The sequence below is a fragment of the Mirounga leonina genome, unplaced genomic scaffold, assembly GCF_011800145.1.
Source record: "Mirounga leonina isolate KUSES-001 unplaced genomic scaffold, KU_Mleo_1.0 Mir_174, whole genome shotgun sequence".
In the NCBI taxonomy this organism is placed as follows: domain Eukaryota; kingdom Metazoa; phylum Chordata; class Mammalia; order Carnivora; family Phocidae; genus Mirounga; species Mirounga leonina.
The window spans coordinates 77,914,337-77,933,742 of NW_023270451.1; the positions used below are offsets into that span (position 1 = coordinate 77,914,337).

Below are 19,406 nucleotides of genomic sequence, written 5' to 3' on the forward strand. Positions count from 1 at the left end.
CGGGCTCCCCTGGGGTGTGGATGTATGTAGTTTGTTGTCGGGTGCCCTCCCCTCTACCCTCACTCTCACTCCCTCCTGTTGAGGGAGGGGAATGCCCATGGGGTCCTACAGGCTGCTCAGGCAAGCCCCTGGGTGCAGAGGCAGGGCAGGTGGCTTGCTCCTATTTAGCCCCATTGGCAGGACTGGGGCTGGCGGATGGGCTCCGCATGGACCACAGAGGTGGACAGGGAGCTGCAGGCCAGTGGGCACTGGGGCAGGGTGGGGGGAGTCAAGGACAAGCAGCTAGGGTGTTACCCAGAAGGAGGTAAGAAGGCTGGATGCCAGGGAGGGCGTGGGAGGCTGGTGGGGGCACGCAGTGGAGGGCAGTCAAGAGAGCCAAGGGCAAGGTGCTGAGTGAGGGAGGCTGAGATGTGAGAGCAGCTCTGCCCTCGCGCTTCCACTAAAAATACTGCCTTTCTGCACAGCCCTTCTCCTGCCTGTACCCACGTCGGCTTTGTATGGTGGAGTCAGTGAGGCGTGGGACGGGGAAAGGCCAGACACAGAAAGCTGGGCCGACCTGGGTCCTGGGAGCAGAATAGGCCTGCCCAGGGGCTCCGTGTGAGAGCAGGACGTGTGGTTCCCCACCTGCAGCCCCACATGCAGGGAAAGCTGAGCCCCTGGGAGCCCAGTCAACCCTGGAGGGAAGGGAGGGAGCTCCTGGCAGGTGCAGCCAGCCCGCCAAGACCTTGCCTTCCTCCAAAGGCCCATTTCTCCCCAAGATGTGGATGGTGCCCAGAAGGAGGTAAGAAGGGTAGTGCCCAGGAACCACACAGATCTGGGCTTGATGCCCTGTTCTGCCACTCGTTAGCTGTATGGCCTTCAGCAGTTCACTCCATTTTTCAAATAGGGATAAAGACAGTACCTGTCTCAAATGGTTGAGCCAGATGCTTGGGAAGGACAGTGCTAGTGAAGGACCTGGCACCAAGGAAGTGCATAAGAAATGACACCAGATGATGACGATCTCCCCGATGCTTATGAACCCAGCTGTCCTAGCCTGCTTTTTGCACCCGAGGATAGCTGCCATCGGGGGCGCTCTCCTCTACAAAGGGAGCTCAGTTGTGCAAACTTGTCTGAGAAGGGTAGGTTGCCTTCCTGCTCCCCACTTCTGCCCAGGGCCAGGATGCACCTTGATCCTGAGTTCTAGGTTCTGAAGCTGACTTCTGTCCCCCTGCTTCCCCACAGACCTGCGCAGGATGACAGCCGGCTTCATGGGCATGGCGGTGGCCATCATTCTCTTCGGCTGGATCATCGGCGTGCTGGGCTGCTGCTGGGACCGAGGCCTTATGCAGTATGTGGCAGGGCTTCTCTTCCTCATGGGAGGTAAGGCCGCAGGCTTGGGGGCCTCTTGGGGGGCAAAAGTCCCGGCTCCTGGGATTCTGGGAGAATGGCCAGGGGACATTCATTCGTTCATTCATCAAACGTTTTTTGAGTTCCTCATAGCCATCTGCCACTGTTCCAGCTTCTGGGGATGCAAAGGCTAATAAGATCTGGTCCTTCACTTTCAGGGGTCTGACAGCCTGGTGTGGGAAAGATGTTGTGGCCATGGTGCGGAGAGAAGTATCAGACCCAGAGAAAGCACAAACTCAGAAAATGCCCTGGCATTTTATGCACATATTGGACTTAGTGGGGTGGGGGAGGGAAGCTGGGCAATTTCCTTTTCAGAAGCCTATCTTCACCCTTGATTTATGAGTCCTCAGTGCTGCTACCATTTCCAAATAAGGCAGTCTAAGGGTGGTAGACAGGACTAGACCTTCTCTTATATCTGTCCCCCTTATTCTCTGCTGGTGTCACGGTCATTGAACTGGTCCAGCATCCCTGTAAAGGGTTATAGATACAGAGAACTGTATGGCTAGGCAGAAATAGGTTCCAGTCCACGGGAAGTCAAGTTGGTCCACACACTGCGTGCGCCTCTTCCCTGCAATCTCGGTCCGGAGCTGAAGCTCACCCTCAGGTCTACTCCGCAAGGAGAAGTGGGTTGGTGCACCGCGTGGAGCTGGGTGGAGGGGAGCTGGGCTTGGACAGTGGGAATTGGTTGTATTTATGGGAAGACAGGAAAGTGAGTCCTCCATATGCAAACAATGTCTGTTAGACTTTAGGCGCCACATGCTTATATGGCCAGCTCGGGTCCCCTTTTGTGAAGTGCCTGACGCAGGGGTTCTGGGCAGAGATGGGAGCCTGCAGAAAGGTGGCTACTGTCTCTGGCTGCGCGGAGAGACGCCTGAGGGCCAGTGAGCCAGTGGTTGGCAGAGGAGGAGAATTCCGGGATTCGTCCTGGGGCCGACTGTTTGCCCCCATACCCCTGACGCACAGCCATCATGTGCCAGAGACAATATGAGGCTTTCCAGGCTGACTGAGCCCGGTGCCCCAGAGTCAGATGTCCCACACCTGCGGTCCCGGATGGGGGAGCGAGGAGGGCTCTCTAGCGGCCCCTACACCCCGCCTCCTGGTCTCCCTCAGATACAGGCCCACAGGACCTGCCCGTCCTTTGTCCGTGGCCCGTGTCCTCCATGAAGCAAAGCCTGGGCTCAGCCCTGACCTCTGCACTCTGTTTTAGCCAATGGTGGAGACCTTTTTGTTTTCACCCTCCAATCAAAGTCTCCCACAGACCCTGAAACGTAAAAAGATAAAAGCGGAGTGGCTCTGTTTGTAGTGAGCGTTCCCTCTAAGACGCTTTCGGTGATACAGAGACAAGCTCCAGTAAATGGGCTTTTCTAAGGCTCTAGAAAGGTCTCCCAGGAAACGGAGAAAAGCTGAGCAAACAGGCCTCGGGCAGAGCAGGAATCCTCGAGCTCTGGGAGCTGACCCTCTTTCATCCCTGCCGTCTCGAGGTGTTTGCAGCTCTCTGCACGCGCGCCCCTCTCTCCAGGTCCCGAGCAAGGCTCACAGCCAGCCCAGGTGCTAAGCCTCCAGGACCTTTCAACCCTCCTGACAGCTTCCTTCTGGGTGGCTCAAGTCAGCTTCCAGAGAGACCGAGGAAGAATGTGACTGGCCACCTCTGGCCGGATCACACACCATCGGCCAGGCAGTAAGCAGGCCAGAACTGAGTGACCAGGGCTGGGCCCACCGCTGTGAGCAGCGTGGGGTCAGGGGCCCTTCCTGCTCACCTGGGACCATGGGTGGGAACTCTCTCTGAAGGAGGTGTGGGGGCCTGGAGCCCTGCGCACAACCAGCAGGCCCGGGGCTCTGGGGCCACAGTCTGAAAGCTTTGACTGATTAGAGATCAGAGGCCCGCCCTACAGGGTGCATGAGCAGGTGCGTGGCTCACCTTTTGCCTCCGTCACGCTCCTCGGTCACTGCACACACCAGGCACCTGAAGAGCTCTTAAAAATACTGATGCTGGGCTCTCACCCCAAAGCAGTCCCAGCAGGACTTCTGGAGGTGATCCCACGTGTAGGCAGGGGTGAGAACCTGTGAAATAGCTGAACTTTAAAGTTCTCTCCAGTGGTAAAATGTTATGCTTCTAGGGGTGAACCGGTTGGCCAAGACCTTTCATGATTTGCTTGTTTTTCCCTCCAGTCTCCCACCTCTTACGACTATTTCTCAAAGGCCTCTGCAGCAAGAGATAGGCAAGTGCTATAACAGGGCTTCGGTTACTGCTGCGCGGACCTCTCCGAGCCCTGGTTACTGAGGGGCTCAGCGAAATCCGCTTTCTAGGACGTGCACTGTATTTTTTTTTTATGGCAAAATCATAGTTCATGTTAAAATGTTAGCACCAAGAAGAGCCTTGGAGAAGTTGCTGTTCTAAGAGCTGTTTCTTGCTGATTGGGGCACTGTCCTGGTCGGAGCTAACCCATTGCATCCACCCTGGAGCTTTGTTACCTGTGTCCATAAGTAGGGTCATCGCCTCCCGAAAGAGGCTGGGGAGAGCACGGGTGTCCACACACCTCATGGCGCCGTCAGGCCAGGCTCCGACAGAGGGGAACAGGGACAGAGCCACGAAGGGCTGATCTCTTGAACGGGGGTCTTTTCGGGAGGCTGAAGCTCCAAAGGGTGGAAGAACACTCTCTTCCTCCTCAGGTTCATATCCTTTCCAAGGAGGCCAGACACAGCCATGGAGTCCAGATGCCCAGAGCAGCTGCTGACCCCGTGAATTTGGCTCCATGAGCTGGAGAGGGAGCCGACCCAGGAGCAGAAGGTGTCCTACCCCCCATCCCCTGCTCAGCAGAGGGAGCACTGAGAGGCCCAGGGGTCCACCCTGAAAGGATGCTTTGACCTATAAAACCCCATGTGTCGGCACTGAACCCTCCCAGAACCTGACCAGTGCTTGCCCTCTAGGAGTGGACCTTCTAGGGTTGGCCTGTTCCAGTGCTCGGAGAGTCCGCTACGGTGACAGCCACCTCATGCATAAGGCAAAACAGTCAGTCACTCAGACTATAGGTATTTATGGCAAAGTGGGACAAAAAGGCCTCAGAGCTCTAGCTTTCACCCAGACTGGCATTCCAGGCATCTAACTGAGCACAGACTGGGGCCCAAAGGATTAGACTGAGCTACAGGAGCAGCTGGTGGGGACCCACCGCAGCAGGGGGCCAGGGCTGGCCAGGCAGGGGTGTGGTGAGCAGATGGAAGAAGAGTCTGCAAGCATGAAAAAAAGTAAATTTGGAGTCAGGAGTCCAAGGATGGAATTTCACTTGACATTGGTTGAAACTACCAGGGCCCAGACACAAAAACAAAAACAAACCAGCAGAGTTCTCTTAACAGCCTCTTCTCTGTTCCATGGGGAAGGAGTATGGCCCATGCCGTGCACCCCTCTGTTCCAGATTTAACTAGTGCCCACGTTTAACAGAGGAGACCCTGTACCTTGTGAAATAACTAGCAACAAATGGTTGAATTAACGCCTCGCGCAGAGGAGGCCGTTAATTTAGCAGGGCAGCTTTGTCGGGCCAGGAGGCTGGGGGGTGGTGGGTGGTGGGTGGCAGCCAGTTTCCCCTTTGGCAGGGCCTCCAGGAGCAATGCTAGCCCAGGCTGGCACAACACCAACTGGGTCCAAGCAGCTGCCAGAGACGAGTGTCTTGATGAATCATCATGGCATTCAGAAGCGCAGGAACATGATGACATGGGGGAAAGACAGCACGGTGGGGGCGCATGGGACTGCTACGGGTACTTGTAATTCTCATGTGGGGGGACCTCGGAGCCCCCTCACAGACACAGAGCCACAAGCTGTATGGGAACATCCGGCCCCCGCCCTGCCCACGCGCTCCTGGCAGACACCGGTCATCTGTGCCACCATCCAGGTCTCGGCTGACCCTGGAGCCTCCTGTCTAGACACCCTGACTGACTCCACTCTGGCACCCAGCAATCAGTCCTTCACAGAGTTAGCATAATTTTCTTAAAACCCTAAGTCTGATAGGTCACTCCTCTGCTCCCAGTGCTCCAGAGGCTTCTAGTCAAAGTGAAAATAAAATCCACATTCTTTACCCTTTTTCTTTAGAAGCTGTCTTAGCTTCTAAGCTAAGGGCTCGGGCTGCTATAACAAAATACCAGAGATTGGATGGCTTATAAACAACAGCAATGTATTTCTTCCTGTTCTGGAGGCTGCGAAGTCCAAGCTCAGTACTCGGGCACATCCAGCGTCTGGTGGGAGCCGCTTTCTGGTTCGCAGACAGGTGTTCTCCTGCTGTGTCCTCATGTAGGGACGGGGCCGAGGGCTCTGTGCGGCCTCTTTTGTGAGGCCGCTGATCCCAGTCACGAGGGCACCACCCTCATGACCTAATCACCTCCCAAGGGCCCCTCCTCCTAATACCATCACCTTGGGGGTTAGAATCTCAACGTGTGAGTCCTAGGGGTACTCAAACCCTCCGTCCTTAGTGGAAGCCCTGTGTAATCTGGCTCATACTACCCATCCCCCCAACCCCGTTGCTCACTGTCCCCGACTCTGACGTCACTCCAACCACACCAGCCGCCTTTCCCGCCTAGAACACACGTACCTTCCCTCCAAGGCCCTGGAGCTGCCTGATGCCTTTGTTCATAGAGCTCTCCCCGACGGGGTCTCCTGACGCACTCCTTCCTCAGACTTACTCCCACTTAGAAGTCACCCCGAGAGAGGGCTTCCTGGGCCACCCAAATCCATGAAGCCACCTGGTCACTCTGTACATTTTAATTAATTCAGCCTTCTATGGCTGATACATATATATAGGTTGATTTTTTTTTTTTTTAACAGCTTAAAGCAAACATTTATTATCTTACAGTTTCCACAGATCAGAATTCCAGGTGCAGTTTAACTGGGATCTCTGCTCAGGGTCTCACAAAACGGCAGCCGAGGTGTGAGCCAGGGCTAGGGTCCCCTCCAAGCCCGGGGTCCTCTTCTGGGGTCATGGTGTGGTCAGTGGGATTCAGTTCCGGGCTGCCGCACTCAGTGAAGCTTGCGTGTTCGGGCTGGCAGGAGAGAGTTCCTGACTTCTTCCATCTCTGACCTTCAGATCTCCTTTAAAAAAAAAAAAAAGGTCTATTTTTTAGATTTATAATTTTAGATTTACAGAAAAATGGAGTGGGTAGTACAGAGAGTTCCCGTGTTACCCTCTGCCTCTGCACACAGGTTCCCCTCTCCTCAACATCTTCTGTTAGCAGAGTCTGCAACAATCAATGAATAAATATCGATAGATTATTAACAGATGTCCATATTTTATTCAGATTCTCTTAGTTGTTACCGGATATCCATATTTTTTTTTTCTGTTCCATGCTCCCATCCAGGATCGCACGGTACATCCAGTTATCACGTCGCCTTAGGCTCCTCACAGCTGTGGCCACTTCTCAGACTGTCCTTGTTTTTAATGACCTCCGCGGTTTGAGGAGCACTGCTCGTCCATACTGCAGGATGCCCCTCTGCTGGGACTTGCCTGACTTTTTTTCATGATTAGGCTGGGTAGCGGGTTTGGGAGGACAATCGCACGGGTAAAGTGTCATTTCGTCACACCGTGTTAAGGGTACATCCTGTCCGCATGACGGAGGAAGTTGCCCCTGATCACCTGGCTGAAGCAGTGTGTGGGGGCTTCTCTGCTGTAGAGTTACTCTGTTTTCCCTGGTTCCATGCTGTTCTCTGTGGAAGGATGTCACCAGGCACAGCGCACACCTGAGGAGTGGGGGCTTCTCCTTTAGGGGGGAGGGTCTACATAAGTTATTTGGAATTCTTCTACAAGGGAGATTTGTCTCTCTCCCCCATTTATTAATTTATTTGATCATTTATTTATGTCAATGTGGACTCGTGGATACTTATTTTTTATTTTGGGTTGTAATCCAATACCGATTTATTTTTTTGCTTCAGTTCCAGCTTTGGCCATGGGGAGCTCTGTCAGGTGGCCCTGTGCCCTTTTGACATATTTTATCAATATGGGGTTTTGGTTTTGGTTGTTGTTGTTATTTTTTTGTTTTGTGTTTGTTTTCTGAGCTTTTCCTACTTTCTGGCACCACAAGGGGCTCTAGGCTCCTCTTGTATATTTCCTGCCATTTCTCCAAAGAGCCCCGGTTCCTTTTATTGGAGAAGGGTGTTAGACACCAAAATCCGGGCACTAGGTGTCTGCGGTGTTGTTAGCATTCTGTATTTGTTCATTGCCTCTCTCTCTCCACTTAGATGTAAGTTCCATGAGCCCCAGAACCTTGTCTACCTTGTTCTCCAAGGTATCCCCCAGGTCGGGAACAGGGTCTGCACTCTCAAATATCTGTTGAATGCGTGCATTGCAAAAATGAGTTCTGTGTAATAGAAAGTATTTTGTTTTGTCTCGATGGAACAGGTATCAAGAAGGTATCTGCCTTATCTTCTGTTCCTGGCCTGCTCTTCTCCCCTTCCATGGGATTCCTTACCCTCTTTCTCTCTTTATTTGAACAGTCCTAGGGTCTGTGTACTTCTGGTAGAAAATATCTCACATTCCCTTTGGAAGGAGGGTATGCATTATACATGAATTCATGAAGACCTCTATCTTTAACGGGAGCTCGAGAGTGTTAGCAGTGGAAGGGACCTTAGAGACCATCCAGTTTGATGTCCATGTCTCCAGATCAGAGTGGTTGTGTCAGTTGTCCCAGGCCCCCCAGCTAGTGAGTGGCATCCCTGGAGCCAGGGCTGGCCTGTGACAGCAGCCCCTCCTGCTGCCTGGGTATTCAGCTCTCCGGACCACACACACGTCTCCCCACGCTGGCATGCCTCCAGTCCGTGCTGCTGGGCAGGTGCCAGGCCCGGAATCTCCCTCCATTCCCTTTCTGCTCTTCCCTTCTCAAAGCACAGAGGGGCGTACGGAGGAGATCATGGCCGGAATTGAGGGCACAGGTGGTAATGGGAAAAGAAAATCATTAAAGGTCCTTTTCCTACCACCTGTGACCAGTGTGGCCTTTTCTCCCTTCCCAGTCCGTCCAGGGGAGCAAAGAGAATGTCCTAAAGGAGCTCAGGCTATCAAGTTTGAGTGATTGCAGTGATTTGCAGACCAGTGATGCCAGATGTCTCCCCCTCTGCCAGGCTCACCGAAGAGCAGTTCAGCTGTGCTGTGAATCCCCAGATACACCTCTTCTGATAGCCAGAAACCTTGATAAAGGCCCAGCAATTCTGAGAACGTACAAGCCTAAAATGGAAAGTCTGAGGCCAAGGCATTTTGCCTGGGGGGACTTATTCCATTAGGCAGTGAAATGATTTTAGGGATGCCCACAAAGTAGAATAAGATCTAGGGTTATCTTCAGTCTCTCCCCACTGCCACTCCTAGCTCCAGCACTCCTTAGAAACATGGCTAGGACTGCATTTCTATCCGTCCCAGAGGCACCGTGCCTTCAACTTCATGACTATGGGTCATTACTTCATGACTCCTGGGTAGGAAGAGGGAGCCCGTGTAAATTAGATATTCTGAGTTGGAGGAGAGGATAAATCCAGTAACTCTGTGACTTACCACGTGCAAAGCTTATAAAACCCTCAATAAGTGGTAGCTCTTACTATTATATGTAAGCCCTAAGTGAAGTCCATTCTAGTAGGCAGAGAATTATCTATAATCCACCATGACCAAACAGGGGCATAAAACCCATCTACTTACCCTGCTAAACTGCTTTTATAGGTTCATGGGAGATTTCACTAGAACATCACAACTCTCCTCTTGGCTTTTTGTCTTACAACCTTTCTTTCAAAATCCTGAGCAGAGATTCACAAAGTACTTTATGCCCTGGAATATATCTGTCTTGCCTTTCAGAAGGTGCTTATTTGAGTATTTATTATATAATTTCATTATATATTATAATGAAAATTACCTTCAAAACAAAGACATTTGGGAGAGGAGACACATTGCCAGGAGGATTAAGGAGCAACATGTACCCTTACCTAATGTGGAACGAGGGGCCAGGGTCAGTCACTCCAGCAACGCAAGAAACGGGAGGGCTTAGTTTTCACCCGAAGAGCTGGAACACGTCGAAAGGAGTTGCACCCTTGCCACACTTTGGGACCTGCCTCCATTATAGATTTGCATTTAGGGGATAATAGTAAGCAGTCTTGGTCCTGGAAACCCAAATCTTGTCAGTGAGGGCCGTGTCTGAATGCCTGTAACCTGCCCACCAAACACTCAGCAAAGCCACAGTCCTCCATATTCCCCAGAACAGGGGGGTGCTTTGTCATTAAATTCCCAGAAGGAAATGCTAAGACAGAAAGCAGACCCTAGAAGGAGGTGGAAAGGAGGGTAGATGGTGAAGGTATCCAAGAGAGCTCGTGGGAAGAACCAGCCCTTGTCTCTTGGATGTCCCTGCCCACACATGCCCACGAGCTGCCCTCCATTCCCTGCCACCTAACTGGAGGTTGAAGTTCTTGTTCAGGAACTAGAATCCTAACTAAAAGGGAGAATTACGGTTTTATCACAAAGAACTAGTCCAGGACCAGAGGAGCCATGTGACTTGAGAAAGTTACTTAACTACCATTCATTCGCTCCTTCAATTTTCTCATCTGCAAGGAGAACTAATAGAAGCGTAGTTGTGAGAATTAGAGTTAACTCATGTGAAGGGCTTCGGACAATGGTTAGCATTGTTCTCAAGAAAGTTTGAGATATTGTTTTGGCTACTTCTTTGTGAAAACAACTACCTTCAATGACACTCCGTTCTCAGCAGCCCTGTACCATCACCAGCAACACCATGCAAAGACCCTGCCATGGGATGATAAAGATGAAATTGCTTGAACAGATGTTGTCTCTCTGGCTAATCACCACCCTACTTATTCATTCATTCAGTAAATAGTCATTGCTTATCATGCGCCAGACCCTGTTGAAGCACTTGGGCTAGAGCGGGGAATAGGACAAAGTCCTCATGAAGCTTACACTCTTGTTGGAGAGGCAGATAAGCAAGTACCATAAGTATATATATGCTACCAGGTGACGGGCACTGTGGAGAAAAAGAAAGCTGGAAGGGAGGTAGAGAGGGATGGGGGCATTGCCGTGGATGAGGGGGCAGTGGGTGGGCAGAAGGCCTCTCGGGTGGTAACAGTTGAACAGAGGCTTGAATGGAAGCCTTCAATGGAAGTCTTCCATTGAATAGAAGTCTTCCTGGGAAGACTTGGCAGGATCAGTCCTTGCAAAAGGAATAGCAGGGACAAGAGACTTGGGACGGGAATGAGCCTGTTGGGTCTGAGGACAGTTGTGAGAGGAACAGAGCAAGTTGGAGATTATTTCCCCAAAGAGAAGAGATATAGGGCCTTGGAGCCCATGATATGGGTTTGATTGATTGAGGGGGCATCATCTCTCATCCTGGCCTGACTTCTATCTATTTCACAGATTGCCCTGGGTTTATTGCCTGGCTGAGCACTTGATATGATGTGGCATTTATCAGTGATCCAGCTTCCTTCTGGGGTGCTGAGAGCTGGAGCTTCTTCTACTTCCCATGGCAGTTCCTGTGAGTGGGGCATGGTACCTGTGCCCCAGGGTGGCCAGGTCAGGTAGGGGGACTGTCGTGTGCCCCTGAAAATGTTGCATTGCTGCACACCTGGGAGCATCCCTCCCTTCCAACAAGGACCAACTACATAATTTGTGGGGCCTGATGCAAGATGAGAACCTGGGACCACTTCTTTAGACTTTCAAGATGGTGACAGCAGAGCATGAAAGCAGGCATGCCCATGAGACCAGATCTGCCTCTATCCCTGTCCCACACTTATACTCCCTGACCCCAGGGCGTGGCAACCGTTCACTGCAGGGGCTCCAGAGGGTTCTGAGAAATCAGGTCTTTCCTCTTTCTGCTCCCATTTCCTCTTTTCCCTAACTTAGGCCAAGTCTGCTGTGCTTAAAATCACCCCTTGTCCCTGATGACCAAATAATCACATAGACATGTGTTCCCCTTTCCTTAGATCAAAAGCTGGCCCCCCCAATGTTGCCCAAAGGCCTGTGAATAAGACGAAGCTGAGTTTGTTGCTTACTGCCATCAGGGAGAACAGCACCTTGCAAAACTGGCAGGGTCCCAGAGCAGGAAGGTAAGGTCAGGATTGATGGAGAATTAGAAGTTTGCTTTAAGGCCTTTATTTCAATGCAGCCGTTTGATTGAGATTGGTTGAGAATACTGATCATGTCTAGGATTGATGGAAACAGCAGGATTGGGAAAATCTTCGAGCACACACCGTCGATGTTTTCAGTGGAAGCTGATGGATCTTTTGTGAAGTTCCTGTAATGAACAATCAAAACCAGTTATGTGGGCAGGATGGACCTGGAAGTGTAAAGGAGGCAAGGGAATAGCAAAGTTAGGTTACTCTAGACGCTAAGGCATGGTTTTGGTTCATTGTCTAGGCTGAGGGTGGGGTGGGTGATTTGGAGTCTCACTCAGGATGAGTGATTTCTCCACAGCCTGGTGCCTGACTGGCCTGCTTCTGCCAACACAGACATATCTGAATTATCCAGTGAATATAGACCAGAGTCAGGCCAGGACCCTGACACCGTAAGGTGTCCTTTTATCATGGTAATAAGACCCTGTCTTTCTTGGGATAGACATAACATCACTGCACTGAATTGGGGTCCTTGCTTGCAGACAGTGGATTATTGGCAAGAGTGGGATAGGGGAAGGGCAGGCAGGAGATGAGAGAGAGGGCAGGGTAGCTGGAAGACCATCTCCATTACTGGGGGGTGGGGAAGGGTTGTTGAGAAAGAACAGATTTCTCCAGCAGCCTTTTCAGTGGAAACAGAAAGACCCAGAATGTGGTGGTGACTTCATAGTGCTTGATTGCCATGGAAACTTAGGTAATTTCTAAAGCAGCTTCAAAAGCTTCCATCCCTGTGGCTCTTCTTGGATGTTCTTACAGAGGTGTGCAAGCTTCAGAGAAAGGGAACTTGTCAGGCAAGCCTCTGGCTCTTGAAATGAGTCATAAAGCAAAGAAAAATGCTTGTTCCTGAAATAAATGGAGAGACCCCTACTAGAGGGCATAAAAGTGGCTCCTGGGGAAACAAAATGGAGGAGCAACTACAAATGAGGAGGAATTTCCTCTCTCCTGCCCTGGGGGTTAAGGACAGGTGAGAAACGGCATCAGAAATAGCCAAACCCGAGGAAGGGAGGCGGGAGCTCTGCCCCCGAAGCATCTTGTCACCCCCACTACTTGGATGGCTGAGTTGCATTATGTGGACACAGGAGTTAGGGCCCCTACTCCCTCTGGGCACCCGAAAGCTGGCTTGAACTGACCTGGATCCTTGAGCTGGGGGGCAGGGCCGGGCAGCCCCCACAGCGAACAAGCAGGCACACCTCTGAGCCCAGGGCAGCACGCCTGCCCCTCACTGCCATGATGCTGATGATGCCTCCTATGGTTGGGGGTGGGGAGGAGCTTGGCCATCCTGGACTGTTCAGCTCTCCGCTGAATGGGGGCTGGTGACGGCCTTGAAGCCCTAGGGGTGCCAGTGGGAGAATGATTCTGGGAAGGCCCTAAAGCATTACTCTGGAGAAGGTTTACAAAGATGGACCCAGAGAGAGAAAGGAATTCTGCTCTGGTGGACATACGTTTCATCCTAACAGACCTTGGGCTTTGGGGACAGGTGAGTAATGGTGTGCATCTTTATCCCCCAGTATAAAATAATTGGAGAACGAGGGCCTGTGTGAAGCTCTTCTACAGAGTCCCTGATATTCTGGAAGTCTCCTGATTTCAAATATACTTTCCTGTTATCAAATCGTGTCTCATACCACGAGTCTTATTTGAGCTTTGGAAAAAGCACTCTCCCTATCTATAGAAGCCATTGGAAGATCAAGGATATCCCAGATGTGGCCGTGAAGAGGCCCGCCCATCCCCACCTTAGTGAACCATTAGAAGCCACTCAATGTACATCATTCATTAAATAAACAACGAGCTATTAAGTACCCACTCAATACTAGGTACTGCAGAAAATAAAACCCAGTGCCTTGGAGTTGCTCACAGTCTTAGAGAAGAATCAGACACCTAGACCCATGGGCGTGAGAAAAGAGCAGTTTTCCTTTTAATGACTGACACCTTTAAAATGCAAAATAGGGAAAACAAAAGCATTCTGGGTCTGAATTTTCAGCAGGAAAGAGGACGAGGACAGCTTCAATCCACCCATCCAGGGAGGAGGTGCTGGCCACGCAAAAAGGGCAGAAGGGGGATCAGTTATGATTTGGGTGACCCTGGCAGTTCACAGAGCCTCAAAGGAGGGGCACGGGAGGCCTCTGTGGACTTTCAAAGCCCCAGAGGAGGCGGGTGGGAGAGGCAGAGCGGAAGAGAGGAGCCCATGTTTCAGAGCATCTGTGCTCCCTCAGTGATAGATGTTGTTCAGACATTAATGCTTTCATCTTCCCATCAGCCCTAATTTTGTAGAACACAGACTAGGCCCAGGGAGCCACAAAGCAAGCCTGAAATTAAGTCTTCAGTTAATACCCACTCTTTCTTCTCTGTTCCCGGGACATGTGGAAGAAAAGGAAAGGCTCCTGGGCGAGCCCACTTGGGACAGAGAAGCAGCCTGAGGAATTAACCAGCCAGGCAGACAGGTTTACTCGCAAGCCTACCAGAACGGTCCTGCCCACGGGTAAGGGGCAGGCAAGTGTTCGTTTGGGGGCAGGGCAGAGGGGTAGAGAGGCCAAGAAGGGAGTCACTTCTAGTACCGGACTGTCAGCAATAGCAGTAAATCCAGATGTGATGAAGGTCAACCACAGTTTCACCGCCTGTGAGATGGTAGCTGCCTTCTAGGGTTGTGCTAAGAAATGACTAAGAAGTGGACCGTGCTGAACATCGTCCGGCATGTAATGAGCACTTCCTACGTGTTTATTCATGTGCTCAGTTTATCACTGGCTCTTACCTTCTTTGTGGTTCCTAGCACTTCGAGAGTTTAAGGTCACATGGTTCCCAGACCCAGGATTCCGACTCAAGTCTATTCGACTCTCAAGGCCAGGTTCGTACTTACCAGTCAGTGCTCTCTCTCAAAAATTAAGTGGTCGACATATTTATGACCCTCAAGCCACTCATGACCTGATCGGGTGAGGGACGACCCCACACAGACCTCTCATCATGGTGGATGAAGACCGTTGTTCTTGGGGTGGCAGAGAAGATGAGGCTGATTCTGTTGAAGGGAGGTTTCCCGGAGAAATAAGGAAATGAGCGTCTTTGGCCAAGAGCCTTATCTTTTCGTATGCTCTAGACAGAAGACAAAGCTTGGGGCTGTTACTTCTATAGCTCCACCACCAACCCCCTCATCTCTTGAAGTCTGGTTTCTGTTCCCACCATGTCTCAGAAGCTCCTTTCTTGGAGGCCTGCTTCCTCCTGGCTGTTCCGCCTGTTGCCTGTCCTCGAACCTCCTCTTTCTTTTTTTTTTTTTTAAAGATTTTTATTTATCTGAGAGAGAGAATGGGAGACAGAGCGCATGAGAGGGGAAGGGTCAGAGGGAGAAGCAGACCCCCCACTGAGCAGGGAGCCCGATGTGGGACTCGATCCCGGGACTCCAGGATCATGACCTGAGCCGAAGGCAGTTGCTTAACCAACTGAGCCACCCAGGCGCCCCGAACCTCCTCTTTCTGACCTCACATGGATTTACCTGTCTCTGTTCCTCAGACTCTCATCTCTTGTCTCCCATGACAACACGCTCGTGATTTTTCCTTTCTTCTGTGCCTTTTCTGTTTTCTTTGCTCTTTGCTTTATCTGTAAATGTGGCCTTCACTGCTCTTTTTTCTTTTTCCCTACAAATATGTCTCCTTGTCACCAGTATCTACTCTCACAGTGACAATGACCGCTGCGTGGATGAGTCTGGAACTGGTATTGAATGGCCCATTCTGAGCTCCAGCCCCATGTTTTTAACTGTTCTCTGGACGTCTCCACCCTTCTGGAACCTCAGACATGCCTTAAACTAGACTCGTGCTTTCTCTCTATATGGTGCGCGTGTGCTTAATGTTTATGGTGTACGTGCCAAGCGCCTGGCTTACTGTGGGTGCCTGACAAATGTCAGCTTCTGTCCTTTCCCTTCTCCCAATGAAATGAGCTGCTTTTCTTGCCTTCCTCAGCACAGGAGTCTGCCAGTCACCTCTGAGTCATTGTTCACTTTTCCAGTGTCACCCCTACCTTAGCATCAACTGTCAGCACCTGCCAGTATCTCTTTTGTGGCTCTCTCACTCATGTCCATTCCCTGAGCACTACTGGGGCCCTTAGTACGATGCTAGTGTTGGCCAGTCATTTAGCCCTGGGTGGACATCTGTGTCCCCAAACTCTGAGCCTCCATTTTCTTAACTGTAAAACCGAGGGGGTGCCGCCTACGCTGTGTGGTTTTTGTGTGGATGAAATGAAACAATACGTAGGAAAAGCATCTAGCAGAGGATACGTATCACATAAATGTTCATCTCCTGACTTTCCCTCAATTCAAACTTTACACAATGTCTTTCTAAAAATACACCTCCTGCCATGTCATTTCTCTGATGAAAACGTTCTGGGGTTCCATGTTGCTTATCGAGTAAAGGTCAGCGTCGCCAGCCTGGAGTTTAACGTTGGCCACAATCTTGCCCCAGACTCACCTTCAGCCACACGTCCTGCACTCCCTCCACACCACCTGCCGTTGCCTGCCTCCGTGCCACCCTGCTCGGCCCGATGAAGTCCTCTGCTTCCTCAAGGCTCAGTGCGCACTCAGCATCTTCTAGAAACCTTTTGAATCAGCTTAACTAAAACCAGACTCTGCCTCTGAACTCAGGCATCACTCTGTACCATCTTGATGGCACTTACTTCATTGTGAATATCTCTGGGAGCAGAGATTGAGATAATTTCCTATGTCCCCTCTGGGTCAAAGCCTCCATGGTAGCAGGGGGCCTCTTCCTTGCTGGCTCCTCCGGTGGTCATTTTGCCCCTCTTCATTTTAAATCTTAATAGGGTTTCTGGTAACTTCTACTTATTGGACTTGGGTTCTTTCTGCTAAAGTAACATAAATTAAAGTCAGTCTTCAGATATTAGAAGACTGTTCTATAGCACTTCTTAATTATCTGCTTTACAGACTAAGTGCAACTCACTAAACATTGAGTGCCTACTTGCATGCTAGGCATTGTGCTAGCATCCAGGACACACAGATAAGAACATGGATGGTCCCTGTCCTTAAGGGCCACCCAGGCAGTGGTGGAGAAAGAGTGGCGGGTGCCGTAACAGAGGGGCTATGGGTGCCCAGAGAAAGGAGGACCTTTCTGTGCCAGGGACTCCAGAGCAGCCTTAAGGGGGGCTAGAGATTGAGGCTGAAGGAAGAATCAGGTCAACTCGCCCTTAACTGTTGCCCTCAAAAGGCTTTTATGCCATCGATCAACTGAACCTGTCCTGAGGCACTTTCTAGAAGCAGTATGCCAAGTCTTTATTCGTTCTCATTTAGGACTTCACATGTCATTAATACATTTCTGTTTTTCTATTTCTCTGTGTAACTAAGCTCTGTCGTGAATGAAACAAAAAAGAATCCTTTTTATCTTAAAAAAAAAATGTTTAAGCAGCTTTATGTGAAGGTAAAATGTAAATTAGTGTGATATTTGACCCCCCTGATTTTGGCCCTGGGTAGGAAGGAATGCCAATAGATGTGTCCTTCGCACCCCTCCCCCTAACAAAACCTAGGAATTTCTTAAAGATCCCACCATACTTCCAGGCTACAATTTATTTAATGAAAGTACCCCCTCTGGCTCAGCTCTTACCATTTTCAGACAAGTTCCATTGCCATCACATTTCCCAGAAGCCTCTGGGTCCAGCTTTTTACGGTGCCTGAGTTCGTATGGCCAAGGGGCAGTTGGACAGTTATCTCCTGATCTCAGCATTCCCACCAGGGCCCATAAAGTAGGAAAGCTGTCTCTTCAGGAGGACACGCCACCTTTCAAGACTCTATTTCCCAAGGAAGAAGAGGGGACTGACTTCTCTGCTGAGGCTGGCCAAGAGGCTGAGCTCGTGGGGCCTAGCACCATCTGGGTCCCCTGCCCCTGCTTCCTTCTCCACATGGGCAGCATTCCCAGGTTGAGGCCCCAGGGTCAGGCTGGCATCAGGAGGCCTATTTGTCTCTCTTTTCTGGGCCTACCAGTGTGAGTCAACACTTCAGGGTGAGTGTGTCTGCTTTGCAAACTGGAATGTTCCCTTAGGCGAATCATCCTAAAATGTCAGCCTGGGGGAAGGTATGGGTGCCCTTGAATGTGGCCAGGGGTCAAGCCACAGTTGCCATGCTATAGCCTTATCAGTAATAAAGCTGATGTGTTTTTGCCCCGTTGGCCTCCTTTCTATGACTCTCTTCTCACTACAGTATGAGTTCAGAAAGCCAAGATGAGTAATTATCATCCCCCAAATCTCCAGGAGAAAAAAGGGGTGGAAAGAGGTACCCAGGTTGAGACCCATGGATGAGCCAGGAGGAGCTGATGGGAGGGGAGGGCCCTTTCCATGGGCTGGGGTCCACACTGAGCTGCTGGGGGTCCTCTTCTGACCACCAGCTTACTCTGTCCACTTAGCTTCTGGCCAACTGGGAAGCTACAGTCTTACTGAAAGAAAGTTAAAGCTGTGATCTTGATTCGTTTCCTTTCTCGACCTCCTACCCTACACTGGCTAGGAAACTCCTGTTCCTCCACAGGAGCTCACCCCCCCGCCGTGGCACAAATAAGGAATGAAGCTGTGTACAGGTTATGAAAGGTCTTCCAAGTTTTCTGAAGAATTCAGCAGTGAGAGTTTTATTACCTGAGCCATGACTCTGAGTGGTTCCCAGAACCTCCTCGGGGCCGCCTTTGGTCATGACAGAGGCTCTTCTCCCAACCTAGTTGATAGGTCTTACTGAAGCACCACTGTGTACAGGGGAAGAAGAGGACTTCTCTGCTTATAATGCTTACAGTCCAGCCCCAGAGACAGTCCACATGCATGAACAATGAGAGCCAACATAACAAGCGTCCAAGGCGTGGATTTGAATCCGGCTCCCATACTTGCTAGCTGTGTGACCTTGGGCAATCTCCTTAACCTCTCTGTGCCTCACGTTCCTTATCCACACCTCATAAGGTTGCTTGGAGGATTAAAAGAGCTAACATGTGTAAAGCACTTGCAACAATGCCTGCCACGTTGTAAATATTGCATATCAGTATTTGATCCATATAAAACTATATATTCAGTGACCCAGTGGTGAGGTGACATCAGCTCAAAGAAAGGCCAGCCCAAGCTAACAAATATGCCAGGCATATGGAGACATAAACCAAACCAGGTGGCAGACTCGCCTGATCTTCTGGCTACCACCCCAAGCCTCTTCCTGTCCTAATTAACATGGCATTGGCTCGGATCAGAAAGGGTAGAAGCCTGAGAGATTTCTTTCAGGAGCCAGTTTCTTCCAGACACTTAAACAGCTGGGCCCCCATCCTTCCACATTTAAAGTCAAGGCAGTTTAGAGCAGAGCCTCATATGCGCACTGGTGTCGAGTAATGACATCTCATGGTCTCATCCAGCAGCCCTTCTGTGCATGTCAGGAGGTGAGAAGCAGTGTCTTCTCTCCAGGTGGCTCGTGTTTGACAGAATAACTAGCAGCCCATCCTAGAGCAGTTCAGAGAGAATGGAACCATCTTACCCCCATACCAAGAGTCAGGGCATCACTTAACTGGAGGGATCACAGAGATCTAGCCCTTCCCTCTGTGTATTGCATGGTTGAGGGATCACGGCCAGAGAGATGAGATGATCTGCCCACTTCGTGGGCCAGGGATGGGACCAGAACTCAGATTTTCTGATTCTTGGTGGAGTTCTCCTTCCACTATGCACATCCCCTCTGGCTGTAGTTCTCCTACCAGGCAGCGGGTGTAGACTGCCTTAGTGTACCTCTGGGCCAGGAGAGCCTTAGACCACCAAGACAGGAATTCCTACGTAATGATAGGTCTACTTGTGCTGGGCTTCCTGCTGGCCCTGGGGGGTGATGTGGCTTGTGTACCACTTAAGAACATCATTGACCGGAGCAACCAAGAAGCCGTAGCATCAGAGATGGTCTGTAGGAGGTTTTGAA

At 50.7% G+C, this 19,406-nt stretch overlaps 1 protein-coding gene across 1 annotated transcript in view; it reads left to right on the forward strand.

Annotated features, from left to right (window-relative positions):
* TMEM178B (transmembrane protein 178B) overlaps nt 1–19,406 on the forward strand; it is a 331,318-nt gene that overhangs the window by 297,896 nt on the left and 14,016 nt on the right. The window contains exon 3 of the mRNA XM_035021247.1: nt 1,222–1,359. Within this exon, the coding sequence (XP_034877138.1) occupies nt 1,222–1,359 (138 nt within the window). The remainder of the gene's footprint in view (nt 1–1,221; nt 1,360–19,406) is intronic.